This window comes from Juglans regia, chromosome 9 (assembly GCF_001411555.2).
Source record: "Juglans regia cultivar Chandler chromosome 9, Walnut 2.0, whole genome shotgun sequence".
Lineage (NCBI taxonomy): Eukaryota > Viridiplantae > Streptophyta > Magnoliopsida > Fagales > Juglandaceae > Juglans > Juglans regia.
In genome coordinates this window covers 20663985-20686250 of record NC_049909.1, presented here as the reverse complement: position 1 = coordinate 20686250, position 22266 = coordinate 20663985, and the positions used below count along the sequence as shown (strand labels likewise).

The 22266-nt window shown below is 37.5% G+C and overlaps 3 protein-coding genes across 7 annotated transcripts; all 3 read right to left on the bottom strand.

Moving 5' to 3' along the window:
* Positions 1-3682: 3682 nt before the first annotated feature.
* Positions 3683-5671, bottom strand: LOC108990853 (geraniol 8-hydroxylase-like). The gene is made up of 2 exons (XM_018964947.2): positions 4558-5671; positions 3683-4434 (listed from the first exon to the last, which is right to left on the bottom strand). Exons 1-2 carry the CDS (start codon positions 5449-5451, stop codon positions 3829-3831), a joined length of 1500 nt encoding a protein of 499 aa, XP_018820492.2. The 5' UTR covers positions 5452-5671; the 3' UTR covers positions 3683-3828.
* Positions 5672-6141: 470 nt separating this feature from the next.
* On the bottom strand, positions 6142-7941 carry LOC108990866 (geraniol 8-hydroxylase-like). The gene is made up of 2 exons (XM_018964970.2): positions 6979-7941; positions 6142-6886 (listed from the first exon to the last, which is right to left on the bottom strand). Exons 1-2 carry the CDS (start codon positions 7867-7869, stop codon positions 6281-6283), a joined length of 1497 nt encoding a protein of 498 aa, XP_018820515.2. The 5' UTR covers positions 7870-7941; the 3' UTR covers positions 6142-6280.
* A 7688-nt stretch (positions 7942-15629) lies between these two features.
* Positions 15630-21838, bottom strand: LOC108990863 (YTH domain-containing protein 1-like). 5 transcript variants are annotated; one of them, XM_018964962.2, is made up of 10 exons: positions 21673-21809; positions 21243-21383; positions 19752-19852; positions 17952-18181; positions 17619-17870; positions 17428-17504; positions 16892-17273; positions 16572-16625; positions 16008-16069; positions 15630-15848 (listed from the first exon to the last, which is right to left on the bottom strand). In XM_018964962.2, the coding sequence occupies exons 3-10, from the start codon at positions 19840-19842 to the stop codon at positions 15779-15781; spliced, it is 1218 nt and encodes a 405-aa protein (XP_018820507.2). In that variant the 5' UTR covers positions 19843-19852; positions 21243-21383; positions 21673-21809; the 3' UTR covers positions 15630-15778. The 5 variants fall into 5 exon arrangements, with proteins under 5 accessions (XP_018820507.2, XP_018820509.2, XP_018820510.2 ...); XM_018964964.2 differs by lacking the exon at positions 21243-21383 and having other exon boundaries at positions 15630-15932; positions 21673-21838; XM_018964965.2 differs by lacking the exon at positions 21243-21383 and having other exon boundaries at positions 15630-15932; positions 16568-16625.
* Between the last annotated feature and the right edge of the window lie 428 nt (positions 21839-22266).

Sequence of the window (22266 nt, the reverse complement as noted above, 5' to 3'; positions counted from 1 at the left end):
CACATTGTGAAAGAAATACAATTGAAAATGAGATCTCTCCATTTCTCCGAGAAACCCAACCGTCTCAATACCGCCATAAAAAACTTCCAACTTACCCGATCATAGGCCTTCACCATATCAATTTTAATCATAATGTTCCCCCCCTCACCTTCTTATTAATACCTTCAATCATTTCTTGAGCAATAGCGATGGTATCAAAAATACTACGCCCTTTTAGAAAAGCAACTTGCTCCTATGAAATGATTTTACCCATACACGGCGTCAATCTTGCTACCATAATTTTTGCCAAAATTTTGTATACAACAGAACACAAGCTAATAAGTCGAAAAAAGTGGATAACAGCTTTCCTTCAAAAAATTCAATAGCCATTTTTAGCAAATCCTCTTTGATAATACTCCAAGCATTCTGAAAAAAAAAAACTCGTCGAGAACTCATTCGGGCCAGGACTACTATCTTGTGGAATAGACCACAGTGCTTCCTTCACCTCCTCCATCGAAGGACTTGCACACAAAACAAAATTTTCTTCATCCGAAATACTGGGCACTAGTAAATCCATACCTGGACTATCCACTTCCACAGGCTGCATTGATAACAGATTTTTAAAAAACTCTACCACACCCTCATGGACAACATCCGCTGACTCCAGCAAACTCCCATCTTCAAGCTCCATGTGATCCACCATCTTGTTTTTCTTTTGCACTTCATTGAAGCGTGAAAAAAAACAGTATTCGAATCACCTTCAGCCAACCATTTTATTCTAGATTTCTAACAACTCATAATTCTTCTCTATGTAAAGAAAGAAGATGCTTTTGCTTGCAGGTCAATAATGCCATTTTACCTCTGCTTCAACCATTTTGATTTCTGATTCCACCCTCCCAAAAACCTCTCTATTCCATTTTTTCAACACTCGCTTTAACTTCTTCAACTTTATACTCATCTGAATCATCGGGCAACCAAGAACTTCCTGCAACCAACATTCTCTAACAACATTAAGATAATTTTCATGTGTACACCACATTCTTTGAAAACGAAAAGGCCCAACCCCACTTCTGCAGACAAAATCCAGCTGAGCAACCATTGGACAATGGTCCGAAGAAGTTCTAGATAAATAAATCATCCGTCCATCCCCAAACCACGCCATGAATGTTGTGTTAACCAAAATTCTATCAAGCCGCACCCAAATCCTTCGACCCTCTAGCCTGCCGTTACACCAAGAGAACCGCTGTCCACTTGAAGGTAAATCTAGTAACCCACACTCTTGAATGCAAGTGTTAAATTCCCGAATAGCACGAGATGATCGAAATATACAGCCAATTTTCTTAGATTCTACGCAAATTATATTAAAATCGCCATTAAGGAACTATGGACACCCATCTACCTCCACACCACAAAGATACTGCCAAAGTATTCTTCTATGTTGTTGAAAACAACTTGCATAGACAAACGTTGTACACACCCTATCATTTCCAGAAGAAAACCAACCTGATAAAGCTTGATCCATTGCCGAGATCAACTGAAAATCAATCCCATCCGCCCAAAATAACCAAAATTTCCCACCAGCATCTATATTATGACAAAAATTCGAGAGACAAAGCCATCTTGCCCAACGAGGACATTTATTCATTGAAAGAAAATGTTCTAATAACGTAACCACCAAAGGCTAGTGTTTATTCAAAATAGTACCCAATCTAGCTTTCGACGAAAGCATACCTCTAATATTTCACTTAAGACTATTCATTAAAATTAATAATGTTTATTAGAACGTGTTGTCCTCTCCAGAACAACAGATGTTTTTTTCTTTTTCACTCCTCGAAGGGATTTAATAGGAACATCCAACTCACTATCCGATTCATAACATTTAGTTGCCAACTCTTCAATCTCCTCCTCATCTTCTTTATCAGATAGCGAATGAAACTTCCTATGATCGAAAGCCATCATCTTCTCTCCCCCATCCACCACTGAATCCGCCACCCCACATAGTTCAAATTCCAATGCTTCATCAATAAGTTTCAGCGAGCTTCTCGGACTAGGAAAACCATCGATAATCTCTACAGAGTCATCCTGCCCTGTTCTTTGCTCTGATTGCTCAAACCAACTTTTCATGTTATGCTGCACTTCCATCGAAGATCCAGTGTGGTTCCTTTCATTTGACTCATCCTGGTTCGATAATTTCCACTCCACAAACTCCCTTCTGTCCCTGTTCTCCACTGCTGTAATCTCCCGACTAAATTGTTCTTCAGACAAAAGATCGCCTTTCGAATTAACATAAAATACTGACAAAGAGCGATTGTCATCTAACTTTTCCCAGCTATTAACCCGGGCAAGAATTTCCTCACATTTGATTTTATTGAACGTTCCTTCATCCATACGTGCACCCTCCCCACCCTCCACTCTCTTCTTTTCCCCTACCACTTTCCAACTCTGTTTTAAATGCCCACGACCACCATCTTCTGGAACGACTCGTGATTTTCCTTTTTCCGCTATTTTTTTTTTTTATGAACACATTTTTGCTCCAGATGACCTTGTGCACGACACCAATTGCAGAACATCGGAATAGATTCATAAACCACCTCTTGATAACAACTTGTAGCACTACCTGGAGAACCCAGCCAGAAATGATTCCGCAACGGTTTTGATATGTCCATTTCAACATATATCTGTGCTACTTCTGGTTGAGTAACACATGCCGTCGCATCATCACGTTTCAAAAAACTACCAAACCCTCCTCCAATACTTTTCAGAATAGAACCATGAAAATAATTTGGAGGCAGCCCTGGTAATGAAATCCACAAAGGAACAATAGGCGACTCCTCCTCTTCCTTGAACTCAGGAGTCCAATGAAAGACCCTATAAGGGATACCCTCCATCTCCGCATTCCCTGGAGACATAATACTCATGAAATCCTCCTCATTCGATAACCTTACCAAAAGGTTGCGGGGATTCCTTAATTGACCCACCACCGACATGGAACGCAGGCCCCACCTATTTTTTATGAAATCTCTAACGTGATCCAAAGACGTTCGACGGCATAAAAATTTCAAAACTACCACAAAATGAAAAGGCTCCTCAGATCGCACAATTTCATATTTCGAAAACAAGAAAAACATTTCTCCTTCATTAAAACGCGGCTCTCTGAATGGAATATCTACCTCCGGCAGAGGCAAAGGACGATTCATGACAATATCTGCATAACACTGACCAGGGCCCATCCCTTCAGATTTCCCACCATCCGTAGAATGTATCACCATCTTTGCTTGATGCACAATAGAAGGCTGGCTCGCTAGAGGAGCCGGCAGGGTGACGGTTTGAACCATGCAAAACCCTAGGAGCAACGCCAATCCCTAGAGAATTTCTAAAGTACGCCACGTCAGCAAAAATGTAGATTCATAGACTTAACATGCTGCTCGTTATGAGGGAGATACTGTAGTGGGGGTATCAATACTCGTTTGTGATTGAGTGATATTTGGGAAGAAAATTGTGAGAAGTCTTGAAAATTTATTATCTCATCTCATTACCCAAACATTGCTCTTAAGTTCAAGGTTCCAACAACAAACATGGGTAAATTTACGTGTAGTTCGTCAATTTTCTTTTTGCCATGGTAGAGGAAACCTTCCAATGCCTTGCCACGACCCCTTGCGATGCCCACACGAGGAGGGAGGGGGTTTTATTTATCAATATATTGAGGCAGCCAAATTCACATTGGAGTATGAATTTATCGCATAAATCATACAAAACATTGTTCCCAAATAAGTTTATTGGATATAGGGGACAATTCACACTTCATGGCAATACTTCTATACTTCAACCTAGTAAATTCTTAAACCAATTTTAGATTTGAATAGGAACAACTCTCACCGGATTACCAATCTGATATGTTAAGCCAAACTTACCTTCCATACTAATATCCTCAAGTTTAACCCCGTCATCAAGCTTCCAATCAAAGTTGTGGATAAGTGAACCTAACATCAAGTGCAACATTCGCATCGCCAATGGCATCCCAGGACATATTCTTCTTCCGCCACCAAACGGTATAAGCTCAAAGTGCCTTCCTTTAACATCAATTTCTGATCCCAAGAACCTCTCCGGCATAAATGAGTTTACATTTTCCCATGTGCTTGGATCTCGACCTATACCCCACACATTCACTAGCACTTGAGCACCCTTCGGGATAACGTAGCCATCGACTTCCACATCTGCTTCGGCTTTCCTGGGTACCAAGAAAGGAAAAGCCGGGTGCAACCGGAATGTTTCTTTGATTATTGCTTGCACGTAAGGTAACCGAGTAATATCCGATTCTTCTACTGGGTTCCCCTTGCCAATTACCTGCTCCAACTCTGCTTTGGCTTTTGATACCACGTCTGGATTGTGGAGTAGCTCTGCCATTGCCCATTCTAGTGTAGCTGAAGTTGTATCAGTGCCCCCGACGAATAGGTCCTAACCCAAAAACAAAAAAGTTAAGATTATTTTTTGTACATCAGAAACTGCCATCAAAATCGAAGTAAACAAATGATTCCAAGGGGGGAAGAAGTCCGAGAAGAACAGAGTAATAGTAGTTACCACGAACAAACTTTTCATCTTAGCTTTGTCCAGTTCCTCACTGTTCTCTTCACTAATGTTGAGAAGGGTATCTAACATGTCCTTGTTCGTGATATAGCCAGATACTTTTCTCAACTGCAGACGTTCGCTAATCATGCGGTCAAAGATGTCCATTAGCTTACCAAGGTGAACCGCCATGCGATGCCTTACGCCTTGGGGATCGATCTTCTTAAGTATAGGAAAAAGATCTACCAAGTTTGGTTTTCCTGCCACAGTAGTGATATCTCGCGCGGTCTCCTTGAATTCCCTAGCCGTGTCAGAATTCGGATCGGCCAAATCCACCGAAAAAATCGTGTTCGACAACATACTAAGCGCAGTCTTGGAAGCTGCTCTGCCAATATCTACCGCCTCACCGATTAAACTGCTTTGACGAGTTTCTGAGAGGAGCGCTTGCACTTTGTCGTATCGGACAGCTTGGTTGGCATCGAGTATTTTGTTGGCGAACAGTTTGCCATTACATATCTTACGAAGATTTCTCCACTGGGCTGAAATGGGCATCCAGGGCAAGCCGTACTCGTCATGTTTGTGGACTCGGAGCGCGTCCGGGACGGTTCGGTTGGACAGGAGTTGGTCGTGTGTTTGAAGAACTTGTTTAGCCATGTGCTCTGAAGAAATGATCACTGTGGTTACTTGGCCTAGCTTTAAGCTCATTATGGGGCCATAAATCTGGGCAAGCTCGACAATGGAGTTGTAGGGTTTGTCAACAGCGAGATCGAAGAGGTTTCCGATTACCGGAAAAGGTTTAGGACCTGGTGGAATCTTTCTGGGAACTGCTTTGCTTCTTGTAAACATTCGGAAGGTTTGGATCAGGGTCCAGGCGAGGGAAAGATATATGATACTGCTCAAGAAATCCATCTTTGTCTATTGAACTCCCAACGGAGAGATCAGAGAACGAAGATGACTTCTATTCCTTTGTAGACCAACAGTAAAAACACAGCTCGGAAATGTCAATGCTACGGTATGCGAAGATGGATAACAGCTTCTGTTCTTCAGTTTCCCAGAAAAGAAAATATAATTTTTTAAAGTCAATAATAGAGGAGCTAGTGTGTGTACTGATACAAACATAAGGATAAAATAAGGAAAGGCCGGTTCAAAGTCCTTGACAACAAGATGTTTTCCAATTTAGTGTTACTATTTATTATTATTATTTTTTATATTTGATTTTTTTTTAATTTTTAATTTTACTTAATAATTATGAAAGTGAGTATTCATTTCAATAACAATTTCACCCTAAGTCTGATCCTTGACACATATGCTTTAGGAAGGAAACGCACGTGGAGCTCTGTAATGTTTTGTTTTTTTTAGGAAAGGAGCTTTGTAATGTTGGATATATACATAGATAGCAGCCTAAAATAGGGAAGTGATTTGATAATTCAGAGAAGGACTACTGCCCATGACTTGGTCCCACTGCCATTCACATCCCATGGGCGACTTGTCTTCAAATTTTAGATGCATTGTATCTACTATCCATTATGAAAAAGTAGATTTCAGCATTTTCAGTCAAATTTTCATAAACTTTTTAAGTAAAAAAACAAAAAAAAAAAATCCTCCAAATAAAAACATATTATTCCACGATAACACCTCAAGTACAAACAAGTCAAAAGAAAAAAATAGCCTTTACATAGCTTGGTTTTGGAATGGAGGGGACATTATTTTAGACTACAAGTAAATTCTTCAACCATCTTCAGACTGGAATAGGGACAGCTTTCACTGGATGAGCAATCTGTAAACTTAAGCCAAACTTATCTTCCATGTTCATGTCCTCTTTTTCAAACCCATCTTCAAGCTTCCAATCGAAGGAGTGGATAAGCGAACCTAACATTAAGTGCAACATTCGTATTGCCAATGGCAAACCAGGACATATTCTTCTTCCCCCACCAAACGGTATAAGCTCAAAGTTCCTCCCTCTAACGTCAATTTCTGACCCAAAAAACCTCTCCGGCATAAATGAATCTGCATTGTCCCATAAACTCGGTTCTCGTCCTATAGCCCATGCATTCACCAGCAACTGTGCATTCTTTGGGATAATATAGCCGTCGATTTCCACATCTGCTTCGGCCTTCCTCGGCAGTAAAAAAGGAATTGCTGGGTGCAACCGGAATGTTTCTTTGATTATTGCTTGCAAGTACGGCAGCCGGATGATATCCGATTCCTCTACTGGGTTGCCTTTGCCAATTACCTGTTCCAATTCTGCTTTGGCTTTTGACAAAGTTTCTGGGTTGTGGAGTAGCTCTACCATTGCCCATTCTAGTGTGGCGGAAGTTGTATCAGTGCCCGCAACAAATAGGTCCTAATTTGGAAAATAAAACAGTTTAGAATAGTCTTTGAACATCACAACCATATTCATCAACGCCCAAGAAGAACATAGAATAAAATAGTTACCAGGAACAAACTTCGTATCTTAGTTTTGTCCATCTCGTCGTTGTTCTCTTCACTGATGTTGAGAAGGGTATCTAACATGTCATTATTGGTGATATAACCAGGCATTTTTCTCAACTGCAACCGTTGACTGATCATGCGGTCAAAGAGTCCTATTAGCTTCCCAAAATGAACTGTCATGCGCTGCCTTATGCCTTGGGGGTCGATCTTTTGGAGCATAGGAAAATAATCTGCCAAGTTTGGTTTCCCTGCTTCAATCATGATATTCCAGGCAATCTCCTTGAACACTGTAGCAGTTTCAGAATTTGGGTCGGCTAAATCCACTGAGAAAACGGTGTTCGATAACAGATTAAGCACAGTCTTGAAAGCCGCCCTGCCGATATCTACTACCTCGCCGGTTACACTGCTCTGACGTATTTCGGCAAGGAGCTCTTGCACTTTCTTATAGCGGATATCTTGGTTGGCATCGAGTATTTTGTTGGAGAATAGTTGGTTGTTACACAGCTTACGAAGGCTTCTCCACTGGGTCGAAATGGGCATCCAGGGCATGCCGTACTCGTTATGTTTGTGGGCTCGGAGCGCGTCCGGGACGGTTCGGTTGGACAGGAGTTGGTCGTGTGTATGGAGGACTTGTTTAGCCGTGTGCGCTGAAGAGATGATTACGGTGGTTACTTGGCCAAGCTTTAGGCTCATTATGGGGCCATGAGTCTGGGCAAGCTTGGAGAGGGACTTGTGCGGTTTATCGCCGAGAGCAAACAAGTTTCCGATGACCGGAAAAGGTTTGGGACCTGGAGGAAGCTTTTTGGGAATCGCTTTGCTTCTTCGAAATATGCGTAAGGCTTGGATTAAGGTCCATGAGAGGCAGAGATAGATGATTCCGCTTAAGAAATCCATACTCGTGTGGAGTCACTCGAATACTCCACAATCCACGGACAAAGTGCAGTTAAAGAACAAAGACGAACGCGGGTTTGCTTACGCAGTTAGATAGATATTTTGATAAGATATTTATAATAAATAATCGTTTTAAAAAAATAAATATGAGATTTATATAAAAAAAAATTAATATTTTATAAATAAATTTTATTTTTTTTTAAATAATTATAAAATAATTATATATTCTACGATTATACGCAAGATTACTCTTTAAATTGAGAAAAACTTAAAAAAGAAAAATATGTTAAAGAAGATATTTACACCCTCCAATAATATTATGCTGAGTATGCTATTTTTATAAAGGAAAATGCTAGAGCTCCCGCTGGGGGCTCCTGCTGGAGCTCTAGTATATTTTTTTATGTGTATTTTTTAATTCTTTTTTTTATGTAGATATTTTTAATGATTTTAAATATTTTTAAAAAATAAAAAAATTTATAATATTATTAAATAATACTTGCTTAATCACGAAGTAAAATATAAAATATTTTTATATGATTTTTTATTTTACTTCGTGATTAAGGAAGTATTTTTTAATAATTTTTTTTTATTTCTTGATTAAGAAAGTGTTTTTAATAATGTTCTAAATTTATTTTATTTTTTAAAAAATATTAAAAAATATTAAAAAAAATTATATAAAAAACAACTTAAAAAAAAACACATACAAAAATACACTGCACTCCAACGGGAGCTCCAGCGAGGACTGTAGCACGATCCTTTTATAAAAGACAAATAGAACTTATTGTAGGCAAGTTCTCTCCCGTATGCTCTCTCCCTTCTCTCTCTCTCTCCCCTCTCTCTCCTCAGCACGGGGTATTTTGGTCCCTCTCTATTTCTACCATTTAGGAAATGGAATTCTTCATTTCACAACAAAAATTAAAAATAAAATAACGTCAAAATGAAAACTTTTTGGGTAAATAATCAAGGATGGAAAAGATATACATACCAGTAGTGATAAATCCAAATCTGGAGTTTTGTCGCACATCTAGAAAATATCAATCACTCTTGCTGGAAAGAAAGCCATTAAAGCTCACATCTACTTTCAATTCATTCTTTAATTTATTCAATGTTATTAATTCTCGAATCTCTTGCAAGGATGTTGCATTGTATGGACATGGGAGAGATAAGAGGATGAAAACAACAGTTGCTTCGAGGAGAGAGAGAGAGGGACGAAAAGTATTGAGGAGAGAGAGAGCAACGAAGGAGGTGAATGGGAGAGATAAGTTGCAATCGGCTTTATTTTTTCATTGTAGGAATACATATGTGGCATAACATTGTTTGACGGTGTAAATCTTTCTTATCACCCGATCGGCTCCAAACGTTTTAATAATATTAAAATATAATATTTTATTTAATTCATTTAAAATTACATGATATCTTATTTTATCTTTTATCTTATCAAACTGTCAATCTAATCTAACAGTAAAAGATGACTACTTTTCCTTCGTACAAAAGAAACAAAATAGAAAATGAGCAATCCGTTTCTTTCTACCAAGCAATGCCGCAAACGACAAGAATAAAGAACGCACGAGATGACGTCACGAGGGCTTGACCAGACTGTGCCCTACAAATAAATAATAATTTTCTCGCGTGTGAGAATGAATGCATTGTTTTGTCGAGCTAGTAGGCGTGCAATTGTCATGTCTGCCAACATGCACAACCTCTTAGCCTCGTTGATTAAGACACTGGACCTGCTTAGATTCACCAAATCTCCATATCAGCGAGTCCCACTCTATTTTACCAAATCTGTATTCCACCGAGACGAGGAATCCAATAAGTCAGCCACACAAGCATCCTCAGAGCATTCTCATTGGATTAGCTAAAAGTTAAATCCAATGAGAATTTAACTATTAGGTGGATAAATTACTCACATTGAATTAGCTATATTCTAAATATTTGAAATATAGCTACGGTAATATCCAAACTAATTTCTAAATTTGGAACACACTATTCATTCATAAAATTCTTTTTATATTATTTCTTTCTCTTTCCTTTTAATATTAATTATTTCTCTCTCCATTTTAAATGACAATTGAAAAAATATAATTAGAATACAATTACAAATTAATATATAATATTATAAATAGTAAAATATGATAAAATAAAATAAATTCATAATTAAAAAAATTAAAAAATTTTCAAAATTATTAATTACTCATTACTATATAATGAATAAATGGATAATTCAATTTGGAGATTTGATGTGAATAGTTAAAATTAAATTCATCTTATATTATTTTATTGTCATATAATGAAAAAATAGCTATTCCAATGTGGAGATTTATATAAATGGAATAGTTAAAAGTTAAATTCATCTTATATTCATAAAAAATGTACTTTAATTTAGCTATTCTAATGAGAGTGCTCTAAGTGAATTGTAGCAAGTAATAATCTTTTTGGAGTTAAAATCAGGAAGTTAATTATCTTTCCATATCCGAATTTTATCTTCTCTACTAATTCAACATAAACCAGCTTGTATTACAGATTTTGCTTCATAAATGACATATGACGTTATTTCAGCCAATGAATCATCATTTCTTGACCGCTTTGTCTCCATCAAAATTGTACAATCATCCCCTCGAGTTCTTGGCAAAAGCCCTTTAAAATCTTGAAACAGCTCATTGTATAAGTGGGTATGGCCTATACTACAGCTTTAATCAACCCCTCTCGGCTAGCTTGTGACAATAACTTTTCTTTCTAACTCTGTAACTTTATCCAAACTCTATCCTTTATTGCTTTAAAAGTTTGAAATCGGGATCTTTCCACAAAAGATGGTAGACTAAGATATTTAGTATGATGCTGAACATCCTAAACACCCCACACTCCTTTAAAAACATTCATAATAGTTGGCTTTGTATTGCGACTAAAAAGAAGTTATGTTTTTCCCATATTCAGTTGTTGTCCCGATGCCACACTATAACTAGATAGAAAATCTTTTATATGCTGATTTTCAGAAACAGATGGCTTGACAGAAAATAATGCTATCGTTTGCAAAGAATAAGTGATTGGCCCATTGGGCATTATGACACACACTAATACCCCTCAGATGGCGTTGCTCTTCAACTTGCTTCAACAATAGAGATAGTGCCTCAGCACATATAACAAATAAATTGGGAGAGAGAGGGCACCCTTAATGTAAACCACGTGTAGGCTTAATAGGCTAAGTGGCAAAAACTTTGTACGAAACTGAAGTGATACACATCATTATAAGACGAATGAATTGAGAAGTAAAACCCATACGCAGCAGTAGTTTTCCAAGAAAAACCATTCAACCCTATCGTAGGCTTTACTCATGTCTAATTTAATGGACATACAACCCTTCTTTCTGCGTTTCCTTCTCCTAATATCAACCACAGTTTTAAACACCACTAGAACATTACCTGTAATCAGCCTTCCAGGAACAAAGGCGGATTGATTTTCATAAATAACTCTAGGTAATACTAATTTTAGCCTATTTGCTAAAACCTTAGTGATGATCTTCTAGACCACATTACATAAACTAATGGGTCTATAATCCTTTATATACTCAGGCTGTTTATTCTTTGGAATCAATACAATATTTGTAAGATTTAAGTTAGAAGGCATAACACTCAAAACCAGCACTTGTAAAACAGAGTTAATAATAGTATCTCCCACCAAATGCCAGTACTGTTGGAAAAATAACGAAGACATACCATCTGGGCCTGGAGCTTTCAATGGCTGCATTTGAAACAAGGCTGCCCTTATCTCAGCTGCTGTGAAGTCATGCACTAAATCATCATTCATAGAATCAGAAACACAAGGCTGAACAGGCTGCAAAACTCCATCAAAGTCAGAAGGATTAGTGGTACAAAATACTTTTAAAAAATAATCATGCGCAGCTGCCTTTGAGAAGCCTTAAAATGGAAAAACTTACTATTTTGATCCCCATCTCCCAACCATTGTACATGGGACCTCTGCTTCCACATCAATTCTTCTTTTTCTAAGAAGTAATTAATATCATGTTTAACACGACTTATCCCATCCAATGAGTAAGAAATATAAGGTGCATTCTATAGTAGTTCCAATTCCCTTCTCTTCATAACCAATTTATGTCGAACATTACCAAAAGATTCTTTATTCCAAACTGTCAGATTGTTATGGCACTATTCTAATTTATCAGACAAAGCAATAGCAGAGTCATTGGTCCATGCATTTGCAATAGCTTCCTCACAGCCCCTATCATCCACCCATATGGACTCAAACATAAACAATTGAGGCTTCCTGAAAACATTGTGCACTAATCCATCTGTGTTCAAAACCAAACAACTATGGTCAGAAATTGAAGTAATAAGATTACAGACTCTACAAGAGGGGAATAAATCAAACCATTCCAAATTACTAGCTAATCTGTCCAGCCTTTCTTGAATAAGAGCTAACCCCTCCCTCAAATAACTCCATGTATACAAAGGCCCAACATCATCTATACTACATAATTGACAATAATCCAAAGCATCCCGAAAACCCCTCATCTAGCTAGCAGGACACTCTGTACCCCTAGTTTCTCAGAATTGTCTAGAATTTCATTAAAATCATCACAACATAACCATGGCCCATTAAATTGATCATTCAATAAACGTAACAATGCCCAAGTATCTCTTCTGAGATTGGTTTCCAGATGCCCATATATTGTCGATAAATGCCAAAAAAATCCAAAGATTGGGTCTGAAACAAACATATCAAAATCAAACTGAGAATAGGAATTTAAGACAAGATTTGCCGATATGATAAGGACATCCACCAGAGAATCATCTCCAACCGATTTATGTTTTTTTCACTAGACTGAATTACTTGAATCTCCCAAAACCTTCTCATTTGACTAACGCTTTGAAGGAACCAATGGAAGCTGAGATAAACGTGCACAACGAGAGCGACCCACCTTTGATATCCTCTGTTTGCCCTTACGAGAAGAAGAAGACGTTGATTTTGGGTGGGCTTTGATCAGCGTTTGTATAAAAGGCAACTCAATTGGATCCAAAATGGGCCCCTAGCCCACACAAGGCCCATCAACCTTATAAACGTTAGTTTATTTTCCTTCCCCTTAGCAGTTTTACACAACTACTCCGTTTTTGCAATCATCAACGATTGAGATGGAGAAGCAGTAACTGCCATCGGATCCTTCACTGGCAAATTGCTCCTAACATCATCTTCAGGCGAAGGGTGGCTTGTACTTCCTTCATTAGACAATCCTAGAGAATTATGTGCTCGCACAAGAACACCCCCCACCCTCAGTCATGAACCATAAGGAAAATCAACACTCCCAACAGCACCTTTATTGTTAATCCATTGCAGTCAATCACGCTCCCCATGTCCCAGTACCCCACAATAATAACAAAATTATAGTAATCTTTCAAACTTAAAACGGACCCATACAAAATCCAATTCACCCACAACAACTCATTTACCTAGCGGCAATGGTTTACTTGTATCCAAAGATATGTGCACACGAACATATTCCCCCCAGCCAGGTCTTGACTCAATAAGGTCAACATCTTCAACATCACCCAGAGTTCCTGCAATTTTTTGAGCTGCTTGTGCATTCATCCCATCCAGAGGTAAATCATATCTTCCCAGAAGGAACCAAATAACATAGGAACTTTTGTTATCTGTAGAGTCCCATCATAATTAGTGCATATTATCAGACTGTTTCCAAAAGTCCAGGGTCCATTGGATAATATCCTCTCATTTTCACCTTTTGTAGAGCATGCTGCCAAAAAAAGATTTTCTCCCATGTCATAAATCTAAAAATCGACCAAAGGATGCCATAAGTTCTTCGTCATCATTTTGAACGCCTCCTTGTTATAAAACTTCACAGTCAGAAACTTAAATAGATAACACTTCATAGTGTCAAAAGCTTTATTTGACTCCATAGAATTAGACAGGCGTATGATGGATTTTTTGGCTTCAGATAATGAAAGGGAACTTCATCGCTCCGTAAGATCATCCGCCATTGCAAGTACACAACCAGAACACTAGAAAGATTTTTTTTTTTTTAAAAAAAAAAACACATTCCAAAAAGTAGAGAAATAATAACTTGCACTTACGGCAAGAAAGAGGCTTTCATCGGCGCTAAGGAGAAGTTTCACATGAGAGTCTGAGACAGACTTGAAAATTAGTTAACAACGATTACTCAAAATTGCCCTGGATGACATGGCATGGAATTCCCTACTGATAAGACTTGAGTCATAATACATACAATGATAACAACGAGTCTGTTTGTCGCCTCAGAGTTTGGAAGCATAGCTATAAATATATTATACAAAATCAATCTTACAAATTGAAGTAGATTATATTTTATATAATCTGTTAGATCTATTTTATAATAAAAATAATTTTACAAAACGAATCATATAAAATCACATCAATTTGTAAGATTATTTTTATATAATCTATTTGTGGCTAACATATTTCTCGCCAAATAATAATTAGGGTTCCCAATTAAACTGATGTTTTTTGCAATGAATATGCAGTTTTCTTTTGGAAAAAGCTCAAGGCCAGACGGGTGCCTTCCCAACTTTTACACTCGCTAATGACGCGCTGCCACCTAGGCGGTGTAGGAAACTTCATTTTACACCTACATGCATGATAAAAAAAAAAAAGTCATTTCTCTCCCCTTTCCCTCGCCCAGTATCCCCTATCTTTTCTCTTCATCTTGCGCTGTTTTCCTCTCCCCTTCTCCATTTCTCTCTCCCAACGCCCCTGCAATAAGATGTGAAACATTTTGATAGAAATTGTTTTGATACTTCTTGTTAGCAGAAAACTATAGAAAAGATTACAACATGCACCAAATAGTTGAATCCATGAATCTTATCATCCGTTGCCTGATCACACCATCCATGACATCCTTTCTCTCCTTCGTAATACAAAAGATGTAGCTCAAACCAATATGTTGTCCAAAAGTTAGAGAGAGCTATGGACTTCATTGTCCATTTTGAAATTTGACCAGCAGAAGATTCAAGAAGAGGGAAATCTGGATTTGAGTAATGAAAACTTTAAGGACTTCGTTGACAATTCTCTAAAGAGACACCTCTAGCAAAAACTAAGTATACGTAAATTGGTTCTACGTACGTATGCTTCCACATCTGCAAAAACTTTATATGCGACAAGTCGTTGATCAACAAACAACCAGGAATATGATCTTTGGTTGACGATTTGAGATTCATACACTGAAACCTGCAGGTTTCAGTTCTTCTAAAACTTGATAGGTATGAGATACACCATTTCCATGGAAAGAGGGGAAGATGTGAATTTTTTTTTATAATGCTTGCAAGTGTAGAATACAATCTCCTGCATCTCCTACGTGACAGCGCATCTTTGGCGGGTGTAAAAACGGGATAGGCACCTAACCGGTAGCTTCTCTCTTTTCTTTTTACGAGAGAGAGAATAAAATCCTTATATCTTGTATGATTATTTTATTGTACTCATTCTTCTCTCTACTAAAAAAATCTCAATACGTTACAATAAATTGATTTTAAAATTGCTGGTGGATTTTCTGAGGTCTTTCATTCTAACACAGCTGCAAAAGAGACTTGGGGGTGAATACAAGACAGACTGTTGTTTTTTAACTTTCTTAGCATTGTTTCTCCTACTTTCAAACTCGTGAAAATTCTGGATCCATACTTAAAATTGTACAATCATGCCATAGCTTTCATTCCCCAAAGCTCTTGATTTATAGACGTATCACCAGAGAGAGAGAGAGAGAGATAGAGAGAGAGGAGCCAATGCTGCATCAATATATGTACAAGTTGGCAACCAGCCCCCAGTAAGTCCCGTTATGAGATTTTATGTTATAGTACGATTTTATACAACAACATATCGAGTCCCAATTTGGGGAAAGAACAAATAACTTCACTGGTCATTGCCTTGCAGGAAATGGCGAAACTCCTGAAAACAGCAACACCTTCCGGAGAGAGAAAGAAGCTTTCCTACATCAAAGAAGCGATTATTTCTGAGATGAACAATGAGTCCTCTTACGTGAGCAACACTGGTCAGCTTTAGAGATTGAATTTCTGCACAACATTTCACCAAGTAAAACAAATGGTGATCTGAGAAAATGAAGCCCCGGTTTTCAGAAATAGACTTACATATTTTCATCATGCTTTTTGCTTCTTGATGACTCCTTCATTTTCCCAGACGGTCCAGCAACCTGTCAGACAGTAGTAATGACTCGGTTTAGGATTGTTTGACCATCGGGATGGTCCACCCACCTGTCCCGCTTGACTAGATTCTAATTATTTCAAAACAATAGAATGAGTCAAGAGATATGTCCGGTTGGAACAGCTCCGGTGACTGCTATTTAGGCTCCGCTCACATCATGATTCGGAACATCCAACTGATAGGCCCCAAGATACCTCTTGGTTTAAAATCAGATGGTGGATAAATCACTACTGCACTGATATTTATCCACAATAACCATAATAACTCTCTAGAATGATAAAAACAGAACCGCATAAGTTACGAACAGGTCACTTTAATTATCCAAAAAAGGTATGAGAGACAATGTGCGTAGGTCCATATTATAAATCATGCTCAATAGACATGTCACCACACGGAAGGTATATAGTAGTCTTAAACTAATAATATGAGCAACTAATTAGAAATAAAAGGAGATAAAAATCTGTGAAATGTAGTAAGATAACCGTACTGACAGGGAGGCATAACTGTTTGCTGCTTCTAGTATGCTCCAGATATTCTTCATAAGACTGCAATAAGAAACCACGAAATGCAGTTTATCAGGAATCGAAAAAGTTCCAATCCTAAGCCATCATGAGAAATTTTCTCAATAACCATGTAAATCGAACTAAAAAAAGACACCAAGGATAAGGCTCCATTGGCGGATAATTCACAAAGCAAGCATTGGATAAAGAATGCAAAACCTAAAATTTACTGGGATTCAACATCAAATTAGGCAGAGAGAGAGATTAGTGATCTCAATTAGAACAGAGAAACTAAGCTAGAACACTAATACCATTTCAAGGAAATCATCCTCTGTCAGAGTACTAGCATGCGGGCTTTCTGCTGACAAACCCCAACTATCAAAACGAGGAGACATATCCATTTCCACTCGTAAATTGGTAAAGTCTCCACTAATGTGGGAACGTTTCATCCTTTCAACTTTTGATGCACCAGTAGTCATAGGCGAATTTTTAGAAAAAGTAACCCCTGTAGAACTCTGGTTTGCTAAATCAATTCTATTTGCTTCAACCTGATGTGGATACAGCAGTGAAGGATAAAGGATGGGCGTTCTGGACCATGACATATGCATTTGAGGCACATTATAGTCTTCATCCCCTAAAGAACATGGAGACTCTACACAAAGCCTTTTCGAAGGAAGATCGTTCCTGTAAAGACTGCTCCAGCATAAAGCAATAATAACCAATAAGTAATCAACTTGGAATTTGACAAAAAAAAAAATTTCCACAAAAAAAAAAAAAAAAAAAGCACGCTTAGGCATTGCTCTTGTATAAAAAGCACGTTGACCACTCAGCTTCTTAAGAGACATACCTACTCAGCGAGTCATCCACATCACTCTTCGCATTAAGGAGCTCACAGAGAGCTTCTCCAATATCTGGAGATAACTCCTGAAGAATACATGACTCGAAGTCATTTTCTTAAACTGGATTCAAAGCCTCCACCCCCACCAAAAAAAAAATAAAACAAAACAAAAGAAAAAAGCACTTGATATAAAAGTACACCTGGCAATCCCGGCTAATTTTGACGGGTTTGTAGTCATTCAATGGGTTCTTGAGATGAAGAGTCTTTTGAAAAGGTAAGTCATTTAAACACAGCCACTTGACCTTAAAGCTGCGCCCCCAGGGATTGCTTTTGCCATTTCCTTGACTCCAAACATTGTCTCGCCTCCAACCAACAGAAGACATCATTTGGGCGTACCCTTGGAAGAAGCCACTCATGTTTACACTATATATAAGAATTACTTTACCAGAGTTCTGCAAGACAACCATATGCTTCTCTCTATAAAGCATCAATAGATGAGAAAGCAGTACATGAAAGCAAACAAGGGATCTTACATGGAAGGCTTCTTCAAGAATAGGTTCATTCATGACTTGAGTAGCCCAAATTCCTTTCTCAATTGAGAGTTGGATGTTATGATGGTTCAAACTCTTAATGATGAAATATCTTGTATTGTACAATCTACCCTTTTTGTTAGTAGTTGAAATCCCAAGTAGATCACAAGAGTTCCCTGCTTTTTCCGCCCTTGATGGGTAGCTGCCCTCATTACCTTTGTAACTAAAGCTCTCTGACAAGAAAATTTCAGATTATTCCTACGTCAAATATTCAGATTTCAATGAGTTTTTTTTTTTTATATATAAGTAAGAATAATTTATTAATGGGTGAAGCCACCAGCCGGATGGGTGTAAAACTTCATGTTATACCCACTAATAACAGTAAGACACATAGAAACTCTAGGAAAATGAAAACTGGAGGTGCATGCAGTGTATGCCCCCCTCCCCCCCAACCCGATCTTCACTTTGTTCGACACCTATCGTCGTCACTCCCCCAACCCCCACCTGCTCTGTCCCTCCCCCCTCCTTCACTCTCTCTCTCTCCCTCCTCAAGCTCTCTCTCTCTCTCCTCAAGCCTGTCGGCCTCTAAAAAAACATAAAATGGTTAAATTTTTCATAGACTTTCTAATGCAAATGTGTGTATGTAAAGAAATGTGTTTTCTTGTTATCCATTTCCTTGCAAATTAAGATCTGGGCATTTGACGGAAGGGGATAGGCAATGTCTTGAGGCATTTTTGACACAACGTATAAAATGGTGTACAAAAATGTGCATTTTGTTTGGGAGTTTTTGCATGTTGTCTCTGGTTTTATCTGCGAGCATTTGACGAAAGGAGATATGGGCATTTATCTCAAGATCTGGACATTTTTGTACGTTGTGTTTGGTTTATAGCACTACTATTTTGAATCCTATGCCGAAAATCTAGTTTCCTTGCAAATGTTGTTATCAACAATGATTTAGAAATCTTTGCAACACGATTCTTTTGTGTGATTGTGTTTTTGGCTAATGGGTTTGTCAATGTAATGGGATTGCAATTTAATCTCTTTGATTTTTATTGTGGATTTGGACACTGCAAATTTGAGCTTTCATTGCAAATTATTGTGGGTTTGAACTGCTGTAGATTCGGCTTCGAGGGGCTTCGATGGTCAAGACAACGAAAGAATGGGTCTCCAAAGAGAAGCTAACGGTAGGGAGAGAGGGTCACAACAATGGAAGAATGGGTGGGTCTTCGAAGGTCTTGGTAGAGAGAGTCTTGGAGATGGGAGGGTCTTAAGATGATGGTCTTGGGAGAGAGTTTCTGTGTATGCAGCCTGCGATTCAGTGTATGCGCGGCTAGCCAAATGGGATGACAACGTGGCACAACCTCATTGGAAGGTGTTATTTGAGGTTCAACACCAGACCTGTCCGAAGATTCTCTCTTTATTAATCCACATAATTAGGCTGGATTGAATAAGAAGAATATTTCCCCAATTATATGGCTGATAAGAAGAATTTTTCAATTAGTTATATGGCTGGATTGAATATTTTAGGATATTTCCCCAATTAAGATGTTTAATTGACAAGCATCCACTGTTCATCAACTAATGATTTTAAATCCCAATGAAGAGGCAGAAAATCTAACATTTATCAAAAGATTGACGTGCAAACTGGAGTAAGATACTAATGACTCTATTTAAGTAAACATAACATACATAATTACAATGCAACGCACCAAAACTTGTTTTACACAATTAGTTAAAAATAGAGTAACTAGCATCAATTATCTTCTTTTTTTTTTTTTATAAGTAACTTTCATCAATTATTACCTGGGTCATCCGAATTTCCCATATCTTGTTTCCATTCAGTCACTGATGAATCGACTACAGATGCATTTTCTTTTGCAGTATCAGAAGACATCCCCAACAACCTAATGTAGGAGATGACAAGAAAATAGAAATATTATTGCATGAAAATAATATAGGGCATCAGAAATCTATAGAATAGTTTTGTTAAATGCCCAAGAACAACTACTGAGCAAAAAAAAAAAAGACAGGCAATACCAAGTATAGGTATAAATTCACAATAGGGGGTGCTGCCCCCACCATACGGTGCAGGGTAGCCCCCTCCCCACCCCCCGCCCACTTCAATAGACAATAATGGACTACAGTCCACTAGGCCCAAAAATTATTTTTGGGTCCAAAAGTGATCAAAAACACATTTTTGGACTCAAATTGTAAATTTAAATTGGTAAATATGACTATAATTTAAAAAACTGTAGTCTTTAATAATTTAAAAAACTGTAATTTTTAAATTTGCCAGTGCATATTTTGTGTAAGTTGTAGTGTAATACAAGAGTCTCACATTGTTTAAGTGTGAGACTTGTATTGTCAAGACAATCTATAAAAGGGTCACCCTACTATGCTATAATTTACACAAAGTATTAAGTAAAAGTTATACTTAATATATATTAATATATTTATATAGTAAAAATAATAAATATTTATATATAAAAAAAATTGGGTGTGGGGCGAGGGACTGGGCGAGGCCTTGCTGGGGCCATACCGCCCCACGCCCCAGCAAGTGTCTTGCCCTGCAGGGTAGGGTTGCCCGCCACGCCATGTGGGGGTGGGGCAAATGGGGTGGGGCCCCGCTGCCCACCCCTAGTTCACAAGAATAAACGAGAATGACTGGAAGCCTCAAGTATGTACACACTGCAAAGTATTTGGACACACCAATGTCCAATGTCCTCTACTTAAATCAAGCCAAAAACCAGCGGACAAGGATTCTAAAGGTGATGGCTCGGATGAATGGGTGGAGGTCAGGCCCAAGAAAAAAGGGCATAAGAAATGCCAACTCACCTTCCAAATCTAGTAGGAACCACGACTCCCAGTACAGTATATAATGCATGCTATAAACTTATGAACCAACTACCAGGACTTTCACCTCTACTGTGACAAAGGCGAACATTTTATGGCAACCAAGAAATAACCCAACAATATGGTTAAACACCTGATTTGTTGGTGTAGCTTTTTGGTAGCAAAACATGAAACGGAAACCCCCTGCCTGGCCATTTTTCACTAAACCCTTGACTTTCATAATCAAGTGTTATCATTTATTGATTTGAGGGACTCTGCAAGTGTCTAAGGGCTCAAATATTTAGAAAGTACACATTATCCGACACCACTACAATATGCCCTTTCGTTCGTATCCTCTCTAACAAAGAAATCAACTATACCAATTACCACTTCCTTTCCCCCGAACATCAAAATTCAAATAAAACACATCTCATACAATAATATTATGAAGATCAGACCCACCAACTCACGAAATATAGGATTTTGGTCAATCATGAGCAGTTTGACTTGCTTAATAAACATCAAGCCAATACTACGAAAACACACTTCACTAAGCTCCCCCCAGTTCCGAGTAAGTTTCATCCATTGCATTCCGTTAGTCTCCTATATACGAAAGGCAATATTGTAAAAGCCGCAAGAATTGAAAGAAGCAGTTGCATTGAATCAGCCTCAATCAACTCACATATAACAGTTAACAATAAATCAAGCTTAAGTAAGTTAATCTTTTCCTCTTTCCCAAAATTTTATCTTCAACCAAACAGAGCTTATAGGACAAATTACTTTTTTATTAGGTGAGCATATAATACAAGTTACAGAATGTTATACAAGCAAGAAAACGAAGGAAAAAAGATTGAAAGTGAAACCAAGATTCGGAAGAGAAGTAAAAGCGTACCTTCTTTAGATAAAGAGATCAAGAGAGCGAATGAAAGAAAGGAGAAGAAGCAAAGTCGTTCGGGAACGATAAGTTACTGCAACTTCCGATAAGCCCTAACTATTTTCTCTTCCTCTTTGTCTCTCTCCAACTTCTTATTCTTATTCTTATTATTATTATTTTAAATATACGAACCCACCTCACCCTATATTATAACCGAGATTTAAAATATTATTTTTCTTTTAAAATATAAAAAATTTAAATTATTTATTATATTTTATATAATAATTATAATAATTAGATAAAATACGTTAAGATTTTTTATATCCAACAACCCCTCAATTTTAAAGATGATGCCTTAAACTATAAGTAGAAAAGAGTAATCATATGTATAAATTCTAAATAAACAAATTTGTATAGATTTTTTTGTAAAATAAATTTATTGTGAAAAGATATAAAAAAATATTTATTTTTAATATGATTAATTTTTTTTTATAAAAGACCTATTTTTATTTATTTAAAATTTGTATATAGTTTACTTAAAATAAAATTATAAATAATTTTAAATTTTAAAAAAATTAAAATATTTTTTCAAATATATATTATAAATATAAA

What these genes read in the sequence shown, in the direction of transcription:
- LOC108990866 (XM_018964970.2), bottom strand. Translation starts at nt 7,869, where the DNA reads ATGGATTTCTTAAGCGGAATCATCTATCTCTGCCTCTCATGGACCTTA. An exon ending in AGATACGAAGTTTGTTCCTG is followed by an intron (nt 6,887 to 6,978) that starts GTAACTATTTTA and finishes TTTCCAAATTAG; the next exon opens with GACCTATTTGTTGCGGGCAC.
- LOC108990853 (XM_018964947.2), bottom strand. Translation starts at nt 5,451, where the DNA reads ATGGATTTCTTGAGCAGTATCATATATCTTTCCCTCGCCTGGACCCTG. An exon ending in AGATGAAAAGTTTGTTCGTG is followed by an intron (nt 4,435 to 4,557) that starts GTAACTACTATT and finishes TTTTTGGGTTAG; the next exon opens with GACCTATTCGTCGGGGGCAC.
- LOC108990863 (XM_018964962.2), bottom strand. Translation starts at nt 19,842, where the DNA reads ATGTCTTCTGATACTGCAAAAGAAAATGCATCTGTAGTCGATTCATCA. An exon ending in AAATTAGCCGGGATTGCCAG is followed by an intron (nt 17,505 to 17,618) that starts GTGTACTTTTAT and finishes TGTATTCTTCAG; the next exon opens with GAGTTATCTCCAGATATTGG. An exon ending in GTGGATGACTCGCTGAGTAG is followed by an intron (nt 17,274 to 17,427) that starts GTATGTCTCTTA and finishes ATGCTGGAGCAG; the next exon opens with TCTTTACAGGAACGATCTTC.